Below are 14,365 nucleotides of genomic sequence, written 5' to 3' on the forward strand. Positions count from 1 at the left end.
CTTTTCTTGAATAGGGCTTCCCCTGAAGTGTGGCGCCTCTTCTTGCTGCAAAATGACTAGGTAGCAAAAATTACCTGTCTGTGTTGATGCCATTCAGTGACTAGTCTCTGTGCACTCACCGTACCAGCAATCAGAGTGGTCAAAGAGTTCTGCCTGGTGGAGCTTATGTTCCAGTGGGGAGGACAGTCAATAAAACTGAACTTAATATGGAAAGGGAAAAGAAAAGGAAACGAAGATGCCAGGGTAAGTGGACTATTGAAAAGATGAAACTGTGACCTCCATTTACTGAGCTTCTGCGATCCAAAAAGAAATGCGGTCCTTTGATTTGCAACTGCAAAAACTTGTTTTATTTCCCTCTTTCAGTGAGGGTTGGGTCTCAAAGCTATTAAACACCAAGAAAGCACAGATTTCTTAAGTCTGCTTCTTTGTAGGTTTCTAATCTGCCCAGGGCAAAAGGTGGATCACGTGGTAGACGGTGAGTTGAGAACATACCTAGGACTTGTTATCACTGAGTCTCCCCGTGATGTGTTCATTTGTGTGTGTGTTCATTTGTGTGTGTGTGTGTGTGTGCGCGTGCGTGCGTGTGTGCATGCATGTGTGTGTGTGTGTGTGTGTATGTGTGTGTGTGTGTGTGTTTGTGCACCACAATGCATGTCTGGGAGTTAGAGGACAACTCATAGGAGCCTTGTGCTACAAGGGCTTTTAACTACTGAACCGTCTCACTAGTCCACCAGCATCCACTCCTTAAGATGTGACTCAGGCTGTAGATATAGGTCAGTGCTAGAGCACATGGTTGGTACACAGAAGGACCTGGATTTGATGCCAGCCATGGAAAAAAATGGGTAGGGGGGCTACTCTTGATTTTAATCCTGATGTAGATCTGCATACCCTACAAGTTAATTAGTCATTTTCAACTTCTCCCAATCCCAGTTAGAGGAATCTGGCTGGATACTGACTAAAATAATAACTCAAAAAATAACTCACCATCTTCCACCAGGCTCACTGAGATTTGGCCTAAGACTCAAAGATACAGACTCATCATGTCCCAAGGCCTGTGTTGTTGTGGGATCCTTGACACTGGCTTATGATTAGTAGGGAGTTCACTGGGCTTCTTCTTCAAGTAGCAGAGAGGATTGTAAGGTTATGAAAAGACACAGAGGATTGTAACTGAAAGCAGCATCTGCTAGTATTTTTGTGTTAAATAGCGAGGAAGATAGGACATGCTGATGGTAACACAAGAAGGTGGTGATGACAAGAAACAGGCTGTTGGGTGGGTAGATGTGGTGGAGCTCTGATTCTGCCAGTACAGGAGAGGTCTGGAAGGATAGGTAAGAAGGTGACAAGCCCAGATCCACAGACGCCTGGCATTAGGATGGGAAAGGGACAGCCTCCTGGGTGTCCTAGTCTTGTGGGCTCCCTGTCCCTACAGTGAAGCTGTCTGCCAGTGCCCCTAGGCTGGCTGAAGTAATTTCCTTCCTGTGTTGGCTAAGCTACACTGGACTCCAGTGTCTTCCTTAGCACTGACTTGGCCTGAACAGTTAGGAGAGGCCTGAGGGGGCTGGGTGGTGGTGGCAGCCCCCAGCCCAGTTCCCAGGTGTCTCATCTCGCTCTGGCTGCTGGCTGTACTTCCAGAATGATACAGCACTGGCCATTGGAAGGACACAGACAGAGGGCCCCCACTGTCCTTCTGCTAGCCAAGGGCTCCCATTACTTCTGCCTAGAGGTGGACTAGGGGACCCAGAGGCCTCTGGCATTCTGGAAAGAGCCTGATTTTCCCAGGACACATTGGAGAACACCTATCCTGGCTCCATTCTACAGTCAAGGAAACTGAGGTGCTGACTCAACATCTCAGTCTTCTGGAGAAGTCCCTCCAGTCTCCAAGGCAAGCTTTCACTGCCAAAGATGAGGAAAGGGAAATTGCTTATGGCCTAATTTTGATCCCTGGATGGAGTTTCTCTTTGGTTCTGGCTGCATAAAGAAACTCAGAGAGCCAGACGAGAGAGAGAGAGAGAGAGAGAGAGAGAGAGAGAGAGAGAGAGAGAGAAAGGCAGCCTAGTCTGGCCTCAGATCTCAAATTTGCCATGTAACCGAGGATAATCTTGAATTGACTGCTGATCCTCCTGCCTCCACCTCCCACATGCCAGGGTTACCGATATGTGCCACAACACTGGTCTGCATCAGTCTCCCAACAGAACTTGAGCCTCTCTCCCATCTCCATTTTGGTAACCCATTTTTCTGATCACCAGAATTACTTGCCTGAAAATAAAATGTGACTCCCTTCTTCCCAAACATTCTGTTGAAAGCCATTAACTGGCAGAGACTTCAGAGATTGCCAGCTCTTAAATCAGCCAGCAAGAGGGTCATAAGCCCAGCTACCCAGCGCCAGCAGATGCTTTAGGGAGAGTACACGTGTGTACAAACGCTGGTGCTGGTGGACCTGTGAGAGGGAACGCATTAACAGCGGTTACTCTGTGTGCACAAATCTGTGTGCATACATTTGGGTGCCTTGGCTGGGGGGTTGGGAGGCCGTTTCCTGTTGTGTTCTTAAGCTGCGGTGCTCCTGTGAACAAGCTGTTTGGTTCCCACACAAATACAGGTGCTTTGGCGGTTGCCTGACTGACTCTCGGAGGACCCGGACCTCTTGGTCAACCAGCGGATCCAGAGACTATGCGGCAGCCACACATGTCAAAGAAAAGCTTTACACGGCACAAGCCGGCTGCTGCGGTGGGGCCCCGTGAGTGCATGCTCAACCTCCGCATCCACCTGTGCGATCCAGGACGCCCAGGGGGCGTCTGGGAGGAACAGTCGATCTTCCAATCTACAGGGTGGTGGCCAGAGGAATCGAAATTGACAGGCTGCCTCCAACGCAATGCTCTGCCAGGTGTTTTTTGAGGACCCAGGCTTTTTTCCGACTTACAAACGGAAATTTCCAGGGCTAATTCGGCCCACTGGCGGTTCATGGGGCTGGAGGTGGGGTCAGTAAAGTGGGATCCAAAGTACGCGGGAGCTCACGTTCCCAGCCAAGGGCTTTGGGTCCCACCGCCTCCAGGGCTGTGTTCTACAGGCCTGGTCCAAGTATCTGCCTGACCTCTGCGAACGTGTTTTCTGCTTGCGATCCCTTTCTGATTGCCCCCGAGGTGCGGAATGCACAACCCGTTTGGGGTTGTGGCTTGGGATTCCGGCTGGGGCTCGGCCCGCAGCTGTCCTGGCAGTAACGACAGTCCTTAATGAGCGGCCTCCGCGGCCCTTCCTCCACCCGCGCAGAGCGCCCACCCGAACCCGCTAATTGCTTAAGTCCGTCTGCACCGCCTGCCACCCAGATGGAGGCACCGGGGGACAGATGGGGTCCAAGAACCTAGGGGGAGCACCAGGAGCTTCCCTAAGGCTGGCTGGGGTTGGGGGAGGGGAGGGGCGGGCAGTATCAAAAACAAGAATTCCCCAGTTGGAGCTAAACCAGTCTGGGTGGGGAGTGCTGGAGTTTTCAGGGAGGTAAGTGTTCTAGAATCAGACTCCTGATGGCCACCTTGCTGGGTGGGGTTATTGACAACTGTTCCTGTGTCAGGCACAGGACTCAGTTTCCTTCCCTGTAAAATGTGATAACAGCACCTCCTCAGAGTTACTCTGAAACTGATTGCATTGACACACAAAGCTCTCAGTGTTGTGCCTTACCCTCACTAGCCTTCAACAAATGTGGTCACCTCCTCTTCCAGACTTCCTATTCATATCTTGAACTCCCCAGGGTTACAGTCGCTCCTGCCCCTCTTTTCCTAGCTTTGCCATACTGGTTCCTAACTGCATCTTCCCCCTTAACCTGCAGCCAGACAACGCAGTCACATGGAGCTAACTCAGTCCCTTGGAGAGAGATGAAAATTGGAGGTGTGTGTGTGTGTGTGTGTGTGTGTGTGTTTAGGGGTGATCCCTACCTAGGGACTACCACCAGAACCAAGTCTCCTCCTTTGACTCTGCCTAGGATGACTGCACATTCTAATAGTGGAGTAATCACCCTGTTTTGATGCTGATTGGTCCTTTTCCTAGGATTGTATGTGGATTCAAGACCAGCAACTGTTTATTCTGTCAGCCAGTCGTGATTCCTATTTCCCCCACAGTCCTGCAGAGATACATCTGGGGTTGAGTGCCAGCTACTTACCCATAAGGTGTCCCTTGATGTAGAACCCTTCTTAAAGACATCCCCATGTTCCCTTCTGATACTATGTCAGGAGAAGAACTTGACATAAATCTGTAAGGACAAAGGGGCTTTAATATAAGAGGTGAAAGGGGTATGGGGGGGTTCCTTTGCCTTAGATGAACTTCTAGGCTGGTATCCAGGTCCATTTTTAACAGAGTGCAGACAGACTCCTGGGCTGATTCTGCTCTCACAGAAAACAGACATTTCTTCATACTTTTATCCACAGGAACATCTGGAGTTGAAAGGTGTTCAGACATAGCTAGCTGGACCTGGTGGCACAGACCTACTCTTGAGGTTAAAGAAAGAAGACTAAAAATTCAAGGCCTGCCTGGGCTAACAGAGTGAGTTCAAGGCTAGCTTGGGCAACTTAGTGAGACCCTGTCTCTAAATAAATAAATATTAAGACAGTCATAGAACGCTTTGCCCACCACGTGCAAGATCTTAGGTTCAATTTGAAGTGCCTAAACAAACTATTAACAAACAGAACCCGAGGCACCTGGCCCTAAGGAGCCCTTCTTTGGCAGTCCCGGAAAGAAACACACAGACCATGGCAATTGTCCCTGGTACCACATCTTCCCACAGCCACAACAGAGCCCTGGTATGTGTCTCCTCTGACATGCCCAGCCAATTTGCCAGTTTGCTTTATCACTAGGATGTGGAATTCCACCTCTATAGTACCAGAGGTGCCCTGCAACTCAGGCCAATCCTACAACACAGAATGGGGGAATGACGACAATGACATGGGACACCTGTTTTCTGTGACTCTTGCCCATACTGAAGAGTGGGGAACATGGGAATAGTGTCCTTGTAGGGGAGGTGAGGGGTGCAGAGGCCAGTGGAAGAGACTCAGTTCCAGGGGTGCTCATGACACTCTGTCCTCTCAGTCTCCAGTGGGGTTCCCAACTCCTTAAGTTGTAAGAAAGTCTCTCAGACCTTGGGGCTGATGAGTCCCTGAGCCCTGAGACTGAGACCTGGCTAGTCAGGAAGACCATGAAGAGGGACATTGCTGGGTAGAGGCTGAGAGGCAGTTCAGACCTGGAAAAAAATTTGGGGAGCAAAATTGGTGTGTCCAATTCCTGCAGACTGTGCAACCCCAGGGACTTCCTTTGCCCACCTAAATCAAAGTGGTATCTCAGTGTTTCTGCACCTCTAATCATAGATTACTCACTGACCTGAGTCTTCCATCTGGTTTCTCCTAATCTAGAACCACCTTGGACAAGGAACTACCTGTCAGAGTTGGTCGTGCTCTGTGCCTGCTGGTGCGGTGGCCAGGGATGTTCTGGTCCCATAGGCGGAGAGTAAAGCCCTCAGTGGCTTGCACAGCTGAGGTGGGGCCCAGAGCCTGTTGGGACACAACTCCTCCTTGGTGGGACACAACTCCTCCTTGGTGGGACAACTGCAGTAGGCTAGGTGTGTGTGTGTAGCCTGGAGGCAACTGGACACCTCTAAAATCTTGGGGACTGCCTGGTGTGGTGGCACACACCTTTAGTCTCAGCAGAGACTAGTGGATTGCTCTGAGAAGGAGGCTAGCCTGGGATGGTCTACATAGTGCATTCCAGGCCAGCTGGGGCTACATAGTCAAAGAGACCCTGTCCAAAAACAAAAGCAAAAAACCCCGCCAAACTTGGAGACTGAGATGAAGAAGGCTACTTAATTTCTTTTCTTTTAACAATTGTCTGTGCACAAGGCCTGAGTTCTTAGAGCCTGGGCAGGCACAAGGTGAGCCTGGCTAGGTGAGCAAACCCCAGTCGCTGCAAAGTTCCAGGCCTCAGGCCTGCCAGGTTCTTAGCTCAGCATTTGGGATTTACAGCCTCAGGTGTCCCTCTGTACATCTGGAACTGGACTAAGTTTCTAACACCGAGCAAGTTTCGTTTCAAATGGGATTTTGGGATAAACAGGTCGGCGCTACACAGCACTTTTCTTGAGTTTGCTTAGCACCCCAAGTCCATCTTTCTCTGTTCCACACCTCAACCTCTGGGGTGTGGATGAGAATTCGGCATCCCTCCTTGCCTTAAGGGAAACGTGAAGCCGTTAGTGAAAAGCTAGGTGACACCCACAGCACCTGCTACAGTTCTGACTAGCAGTTGGACTACCCGCTGATTGCCGGAGAAGTGCCGAGCGAGCGAGGGGATGGGGTCACTCTCAGGCCTGGTCAATGGATTCCCTAATGGGCCCGCCTGGGAAACACAGGACTTAAAAATCTCCACTCCCAAGTCCAGGTACCCATCCCCAGTGGCACTAACCGGATCGTGGGCTGGAGGGTCCTGCCTCCAGCGAGTCTGCGGTGCAGTGCTGCACCAAGTGGTCCGGTTGGAGTTCAAGGAGACTGTAGCAGGCTCCACCTCAAACTCTATCAGGAAAACTGAAGCTTTAAAACAAGTCTGCCCAGAATCTCGGCAGAGAGTACTACCCTAAATTTGCATCGAAGTTCAGGATTGCAAGAAGCCGGGTGGCCGTAAGACCACTGAGGTTGCTTTGGGAAAAGAGGACAGAGGCCGAAGGACTGACTGCATGTGAGAGCCATAAGGCCAGTAAGGTTCCCAGCACGCCCACTCTTTGCAGTTCACCGCGGGGTAGGCACGCGAGAAGGTCCTAGAAGGCATAGAGAAGGGATAGAAGAGTTAGTGAACCCTCACCAAACTCTGCTGCAGCGCTTTGACCAAAAAATCACACAGGATGTGCGGGACACTGGGCCCCCAAGCTTCTGGGCTCGACTCAACTGAAGGAAACCCACTCCGCTCGGTGGTGGCCGGCGACTGCCCTTGTTTAAGGAGAATGAAATCCCAGCGGAAGAGGATGGCTGAATTCCCAGACGCCCAGCAAAGGTTGGCCCTTACCCCTGAAGCCCCAAAGTTTCCCACTCCTGGAAGGAAAATTTTAAGCTTCAACTAGCCCAATCTTCAAGTGAAGGGAAAAACTGTTTCCAGTTAGGTGTGAAAAAAATTTAAAAAGCACAGATAAGTTGTGTTCAAAACCGAGAGAAAGTTCCCTAAAGATGTTTTAAAACCAACAAAATGAGCTTCAAATCCGTTCCTAAAGAAATCGCAACCGCCACTCTCTTTCCCCAGCCTCTCCTTAGTCCCTCATCTGAGTCACTCACACAGATCGAAAACACCCGGCTTACTTTAAATTTTTATTTAAAATCTCAACACTCGATCATTTATTTAGGTTTTTTTTTTTTTGCAACCAAACCAGTAATAAATATTATTTAGCACTTCTTTTTTTCTTCATCTTTTGTTTTTTTTTTTTTTTACAAAAATAAAAAAGATGATACACTCTGCGCACAGCAGCGCGCGGGAGAGGAGGGATGTTAAAAGAGGCAGACGCTATGAAGCCCATATTTGTAACGCAGGCAGCGCCAGGCGTTTTGCGCCGAGGCAGAAAGCACGTGGAGGGATTTGCCATTCGTGTTAAACGCCGCAAAAAGAAAAAAAAAACGAAACAGCAGAAGACAGCCAGCTTAAACTCGGGTGGGGCTGGCAGTCACGTGAACAAACAACTTAGCATCATACGCTTCAACGTTCATATTATATTTACACACACAAGAAATTATTAAAAACCCAACAGAAATCCCCCAAATAATTCAAGCTGTATTCACAGCAACATTTTTTAAGTTCTGTGAAGCCCTCAGGTACCAAAGCAGCTGTCTCCAATCCTGTAAGAAACCAAACTACCTTGTGATCAAAAATTGGGGGGCGGGAGTGTGAGGGGGTGATGGGGGACTAGTTTTTATTAGAAAATGATACCTTAAAAAGCATCCCCTCCCCATTCAGTAGTTTGGGATAATTCCATTCCACAAGTGGTTCTAGTCTGAGCGTCTGTAAAGCTTGCTCATATTGTTGAAAAGGAACATTCACAGATTTGTTAGGAAACCACAAACTCCCAAACCAACTGGAAAGACAGTAGGGAAGGCCACACTTCTTAGATCATGCGGGTTTCCTCAATCAGGGGACAGGACCCTAAGTGCTTTTTTCACCAAAGCCAGCTTCAACTAACTTACTGCTCCTGGCTCTGGGCCAGGGACGAACCTCCAGGGCTAGGCCCAGCGGCCGCTTCAGCAGTGTGGCTCCCAGAGTCTTCTACCCGCCCAGAAATGAGGAAGGGGAGTCAGGTCCCCCAACGCTCCTCCTCGCTGCCTCTCCAAGAAGTACTGCCTAAGCCAAGACAGGAAGTCAAACAGTGCACGTGGGAAAATCAGTTTTTAGACTCTTCCTGAGGCTGCGGGGAGGGAGTTCGAGTGAGTCTTGGCTGTTTGTTTTATAAAGCGGTGTCTCCAAGACCTACGGAGTTCAGCCATAGGGCTTAGTCACGCTCCGCAGCGAATGCGCCGCTCACTCCCACTTGCCCCAAGTGCGCCTCCTACTTCGGTTCCGGGATACTGGAGTCCCCAACATCCCCTAGGCACAGCCCATGGTCCCGCTTTCCTCATAACAGAGCCCCGGAACCCCAGCGCCGGCCAGTCCTCGCTGCCCCGCCACCCTCGGCTCGCCAGATCGCGTCCGAGCGGGCCGGTTCACTTGGCATCGGAGGTGAGACGCGGCAGGCTGCCGGCGCCCATGGCCGACACGTGGTGGTGCGGCGGTGGCACCTGGCACATGCTGCAGGGGCAAGGCATGCCACCCCAGTGCTGGAAGCCACCGCTGCCGCCGCTGCCGCTCCCTCCGCCCCCCAGAGGGGCCGCTGCGGCCGCGGACGGAGACTTGAGCAGACCGTGCGGAGGCCGGATGGAGCCGACCGAGGACAGCCCGGAACCCGGCAGAGAGGCGCTGGACACCGCTGCTGCTGCGGCTGCGGCCGCGGCGGCCGCAGCTGCGGGCGGAAGGATGGGGTGGTGCACAGCCGGGTGATGCGCGGCGTGCGCGGCGGCCGCCGGGTGCGCGGTGGCAGTGGGCAGTGGCGCAGAGTGTGCCAGGCCGCCACAGGCCGACGGGTGGAAGCCGGCGTGGTGACTGCCGTAGATCTCGCTCACCAATCGCTTCATCTCCTCCAGCGAGTTGGTAAGCATCAGGATGTAGTTTCGCGCCAGCAGCAGCGTGGCGATCTTGGAGAGCTTGCGCACCGACGGGCCGTGCGCGTAAGGCATGACCTCCCGCAGGCCGTCCATGGCGATGTTGAGGTCATGCATGCGTTTGCGCTCGCGGCTGTTGATCTTCAGGCGCAGCTGCTGCAGCTCGGGCTCGGTCATCTGCTTCTTGTCTTTCTTGGTGGACGACGTGGCCGCCGACGACGTGGATGATGAGGTGCTGGACGAGGAGGACTTGAAGCCACCGCCACCCAGCTTGTCCCCGGGATGAGCGTTCGCCGCGCCCATGGCTCCGCGCAGCTCTGCGCTCAGCTCTGGTGGGCAGTCGCTCGGCGTGGACGAGGACACTGTGCCCCCGGTGAAGCCGCTGCCGCTGCTGCCCTTGCTCCGGGCGGGCAGAAAAAGATCATCGGGCTCTGGCGAGGACGGGCGACTAGACACCAGACTAGCGTCCGAGTCCATGGCCCCAGGAATAATGTCAATTTGCGTTCGGTCCTCAGAGTTTCCAGGAAAAGAGAGAGAGAGAGAGAGAGAGAGAGAGAGAGAGAGAGAGAAAAAAGAAAAGAGGGGCAGGTTCTTCAAAAAGCTATCTAAACTCTTAAAAAATCCACAGAGAGGAGAGAGAGAATAAGTGACACAGAAAAGCTGCTTCCGCCTGCACAGAAGCTCAGGGTGCAGGCAAAGGTGACTGACTAGTGGCTCAGGTCCACCTTGCGGCTCTCTAGCCATCCAGGGCACACAGGTGCTCTTAACAAATTTCTCTCCTTCCCCACCACCTCCTTCCCGTGCTCACCCACAGGTCACCTTATTTCGGGGAGCACCGGGTGACCCTCAGTGAGGGAGAGCCTAGGGGTTTTGTTCCTTCAGTGAGAACTAGGAAGCCCGGGTGACCAGGGCTGGAATAAATGAGGACTTTTCTTGGGGGCGGTGAGATCTAAATAGAGAACTAGTTCGTTCCTCTAACACATCCACCTTATCTCCATCGACACCACACAACAAACACACGGGTGCACGCACTCGCTCCGGGCCCACGTTCTAAGTGCTTGCCAGCTGACCTGGTCTTTGGCACCCCGAGCTGTTGGCGCAGAAGATACTGCAATCCAGCGCGGGGACCATTCGAGCAGTGAAGCCACTCGGTATAACTGATCCGCAGGGGCAGGATGGGGCCAGGATGTGTGGGTGCAACCTAGGTCTTAGCCCTAGCTGGGGGCGTCAGTCCTCGGGTCTAGGCTGGGGTGGTTGAGGGGTGGGGACACTTACTGTGAATTCGATTCCAGAAAAAGCTGCTTAGGAGAACCTGGCTCTGTGCACTGGTGTCGGGTCCGTCTATAATGAGCATCCGCACCTTTCCGGGTTCCTCTGGATTTTATAGCCGGGTGTTGACTGCGGCGACCGCGGTGGCGGTGGCCGAGACGGGGGCGGGGAACAATGTGAGTGTCCTGGAGGGGCAGCAGCTCCAATGAGCTGGGCCCGCCCGAGGGGCTGCGAAGCTGATGTCATCCGGACTAATTCAGCTCAATGAAACCCGCCGGGCCCGGCACACGCCTCCTCTCTGCACATGACCAATGGGCGCCCGCGGTCGAGAGATTCTTGAGGAGGGACTGGAGGAGGGACCTGGGGAGGGAGAGGAGTAGGCAGGCAGGAGAAGGAGGAGGGACGGAGGAGGGGACGTTGAGAGAGCCAGTGTGCTTGGGACCTAGGGAGAGAAGGAACACCGTCTACTTTCTACAAAAATATGGTCACCTTAGCGTCAGGCCGGGTGACCAGGTGGATTGTGGACCCTACAAACTAATCTGATACCCAACCAGTTGGATGTTTTAAGGTGCACGCAGATAACCCGAGTGACATCGCCCCCACCTGGAATCGTCCCTAGTTTTCCTCTCTGGTTTCCTGCTGCCTGGCTCCATCTCATGGTTTCCTTAGATGCGTGAGCATTTGGGGTTGTATATATAAAGGATGACCATGCACAAAGCGCCCCACTTTCTTAGCACTTCTACTTGGTGGCGGTTGCTGCAGATCTGCTGACAGGCGGTAGCGCCCTCAGGTGGGGGCATGGCCTTGCAGCGCAGAGGGCGGGCAAAGAAGGAAACCAACTCTAAGACTTTTGAAAGAAATTATAACTCTACCTTAAAGTTGAGGATTGTGTAAAAAAGCGTGGAGGAGCTATTTTCTCATAGTAACCTCCCTAACACCAGCATTATTAGTGGAGTTAAAGATCTCCAACCATCCACTCTGTATATTAGCAGGGGAGTCTGGTGGTGGTACTCTCCATACATCACTGCTGTATCTCCGCCTTTGGGTAGAGACAACATTATTTACAAAGAAATGTCTGGGGCACTAAACTGTGGACCAGGGAACAAGAGTTGAACCACACTCATGGCTGCCTTGGATTATCATTTTATTTATCCCAGCCTGCCTCCCAATCTGGAGAAGCATCTGAGGTAGTCTAAGGGTACCCACACATTCACCCATTTAACAGATGAGAAAATCTTAAGACTGTCTACAGCAAATTTACAGATGAAGAAGAAGAAAAAAATGCCAGGCCTATACAGACATCCCTGCCTGGCCTGGCACAGAAGCCAGGGGTTGGCTGTTCTATAAGCTTAGAGGGCTTATATTCTCCCCAGCCCCCAACCTTTTTTCCCCTGAACTGAGTTTTTCACATCCAGGCATTTCCAGCTCAGATTTTTTTGTTTGGGTATTTATTTATTTACATATCTCTGATGTTAGCTTCTCTCTCCCCCTCCCCCCCCCCAGTCATACACAGGTGCCCAATCCTGTCTCACAGGAACTTTTAAAGGTCTGTTGGTTTTACTTCCATTGCTCGGGTACTTTAATGTGCACATATAGTTTTAAGAGATAAACAAACACTAATTAATGTCCTCCTGTAGCAGAGTTACAAAACGAACATGAGAACTGAGTCTATTGCTCCCAACAGTGGAGCAACCTGTGTGTTTCCCAGCTGGTTCTGCAGTCATCCGTTAAATATGTATTTAGAACATGAAAAACTGAAGCTTGGTGATAATGTTGCCCACAGTTATGAGGATGACCCATAACTGTTCAATTAGCAGAATCTGTCACACAGGGGAACAGACTCCGGTGGGGTGGGATTAGGAGGAGTTTGGGCATGTGAGGACCATTCTTGGGCCTGCAGTGAGGATGCTATGGGGCCACCAGTAGAGGGTTGCAGCCTCTGAGGCTGGTCTAGCCTCTGCACATTCTTTTGTTGCTTCCGGCTGGTTAGCTGTCCAGGAGTCCAGACACTTGATCCAGTGTAGCTGGAGTTGGAGCCAGGGCCAAAAGTTGGGGGACCCATTCTACCACTTCCAGCATCTAAAGTCAGCAAAAGCAGGAAGGCAAGAGTGTAGGCTTGTTCTGCAATTCGTAGTGTCTCTTTCACTACCCTCCTTCCATAGACGGAAACTAGACGGGGTGGCTCGCCTTTGCTGCTCTTCTCGGTCCTAGAGGCATCTCTAGCACAGGTCGGCTTACACGTCCAGGGTGGGTCGGGAGCAGTGGTTCCCACCATCGCCACACAGCTGGACCAAAATCCCATCACCGGGAATTGAGTGTTCACTTGCTGAGGCTCGGCTCCGGGAGTTCTTGGCTGGCCTTGGCGTCCTAGAGCTATTGGCCTCCTCCATCAAAACGGAAGATGTGTTTTTCCTTCTCCTTTGTGTTTCCTTAGCACAAAAGGCCGGGTGCGTGTCAGGGCCGGCCTTTGCTCGGCTGCCTGGCGGTCCAGGAGGAGCTTGTGCCAAACCTACTGGGTCGAGCTCACGCGGGGCTCCAGGACACAGACCTCCCACCGTCTCCCGGGTCCCTTTCGTTCTGTCTTTCTCTCTTCTCTTTTTTCTGCTAGCATTCAGGCTGGCAAGCAAAGCGGTGTCCTTGTGCAGAAACCTCCCGGGGTGGCGGCGGAAGGCAAAGCTCCTGGCACTGAGGGAAGCGTTTTCCAGTTTTCCAGCCATCTCAACGTCCGGAAGTCAGAAAGGACGCAGAATGGCTGCGTTTGAGGCTCAAACGGGTGTGGTAAGACACACCAGGAGTCAGAACTTTTCTAACAAATGGCATTTCCACCTGGTAAAACTCAGCTCCAAGTCAGCTTGGCCATGCCAGGGTCCTGATCCACAGCTGAAAAGCAGATCCTGGCAGGTGGCGTGCACTTGGCGAATATTTCTAAAGGCACACACATGCAATCGTATCTGGATGCGTGTGAAACATGACTTGTAAGATTCATGTAACCATGGGCAAAGATACCTTGTCTGTTTATGCACAATAAATGACAGTCTGCACTCTGGATTATGGGGTATGTGACATCCTTTAGAATGACATCCACCTAGTGGCTTCCATCTAACAACTGTGGCCACTAAAAGGTGGCCCAAGTTGTGAGGTGGGGTGGGGAACTTGGCTGGTTTTGACAGACTCCTTTTTGTTCCATCTCTTGGTCTTAAAGGGAAGTATCACTCCCATTTCACAGACAGGAAAGCTGACTCTTCAAAGAGGTGCGTGCTTTTTGTCCCGTTCCCCCCTCCCTCTAAGAGCAGAGATGTGCCTCCAGTTGCAAGGTCCAGAGGGAAGTCAGTATGGCACTGGGGAGGTAGTGGAGGAAAGGGGGCACCAGAGAGCTCTCCAGATGTCCCTCTGGATCTCAAGTTCTCATCTGTAAAGTAGGTTTCTTGAAGGTAAAGTGGCCTCAAGGTATGTGTTATCAATGATACCTGAAGGACACCCTCCGGGGGCGGGGGGTGGTTCTGTATTCTCTGGAGACTGGATAAGTAGGAGGAGGCACTGCCAGTCCTAAAGCCCCTTCAGACCTGACTTCCTACAAATTCCTGGTGGAATGGCATTTGGATAGGGCTGAACAAGCATGGAAATGAACTTCTATTAAGCTTAGAAAAAGCATTATCCCACTGAATTTTCCCAAAAGTCTCTGGTATTGTTGAGAGGGAAGCATTAATGTTCCCATTTTACAGATGGAGATAACAATGATCGGAGGTCAAGTCTTGGGGCTTCTGCAGGCTTGTTCTACACCTCCATTCTCTTTCCTGCCCCACCTAGTACACAGGAGTCAGTAGGCCTTCATCATTTCCTTGACTGATGTTGGAGTTACTGTTGAGTCCCCAGTGGCTCACTCCTTAGGAGCCATTTACTGC

General features: G+C 51.8%; 1 protein-coding gene across 1 annotated transcript; it reads right to left on the reverse strand.

The window, feature by feature from the left end:
- Positions 1 to 7,403: 7,403 nt before the first annotated feature.
- On the reverse strand, positions 7,404 to 10,734 carry Olig2 (oligodendrocyte transcription factor 2). Its single transcript, XM_008835973.2, has 2 exons — positions 10,470 to 10,734; positions 7,404 to 9,704 (listed from the first exon to the last, which is right to left on the reverse strand). The coding sequence occupies exon 2, from the start codon at positions 9,669 to 9,671 to the stop codon at positions 8,700 to 8,702; it is 972 nt and encodes a 323-aa protein (XP_008834195.1). The 5' UTR covers positions 9,672 to 9,704; positions 10,470 to 10,734; the 3' UTR covers positions 7,404 to 8,699.
- Positions 10,735 to 14,365: the final 3,631 nt, after the last annotated feature.

This window comes from Nannospalax galili, unplaced genomic scaffold (genome assembly GCF_000622305.1).
Source record: "Nannospalax galili isolate Female #2095 unplaced genomic scaffold, S.galili_v1.0 scaffold136, whole genome shotgun sequence".
NCBI classification, from domain to species: Eukaryota; Metazoa; Chordata; class Mammalia; order Rodentia; family Spalacidae; genus Nannospalax; species Nannospalax galili.

What these genes read in the sequence shown, in the direction of transcription:
- Olig2 (XM_008835973.2), bottom strand. Translation starts at nt 9,671, where the DNA reads ATGGACTCGGACGCTAGTCTGGTGTCTAGTCGCCCGTCCTCGCCAGAG.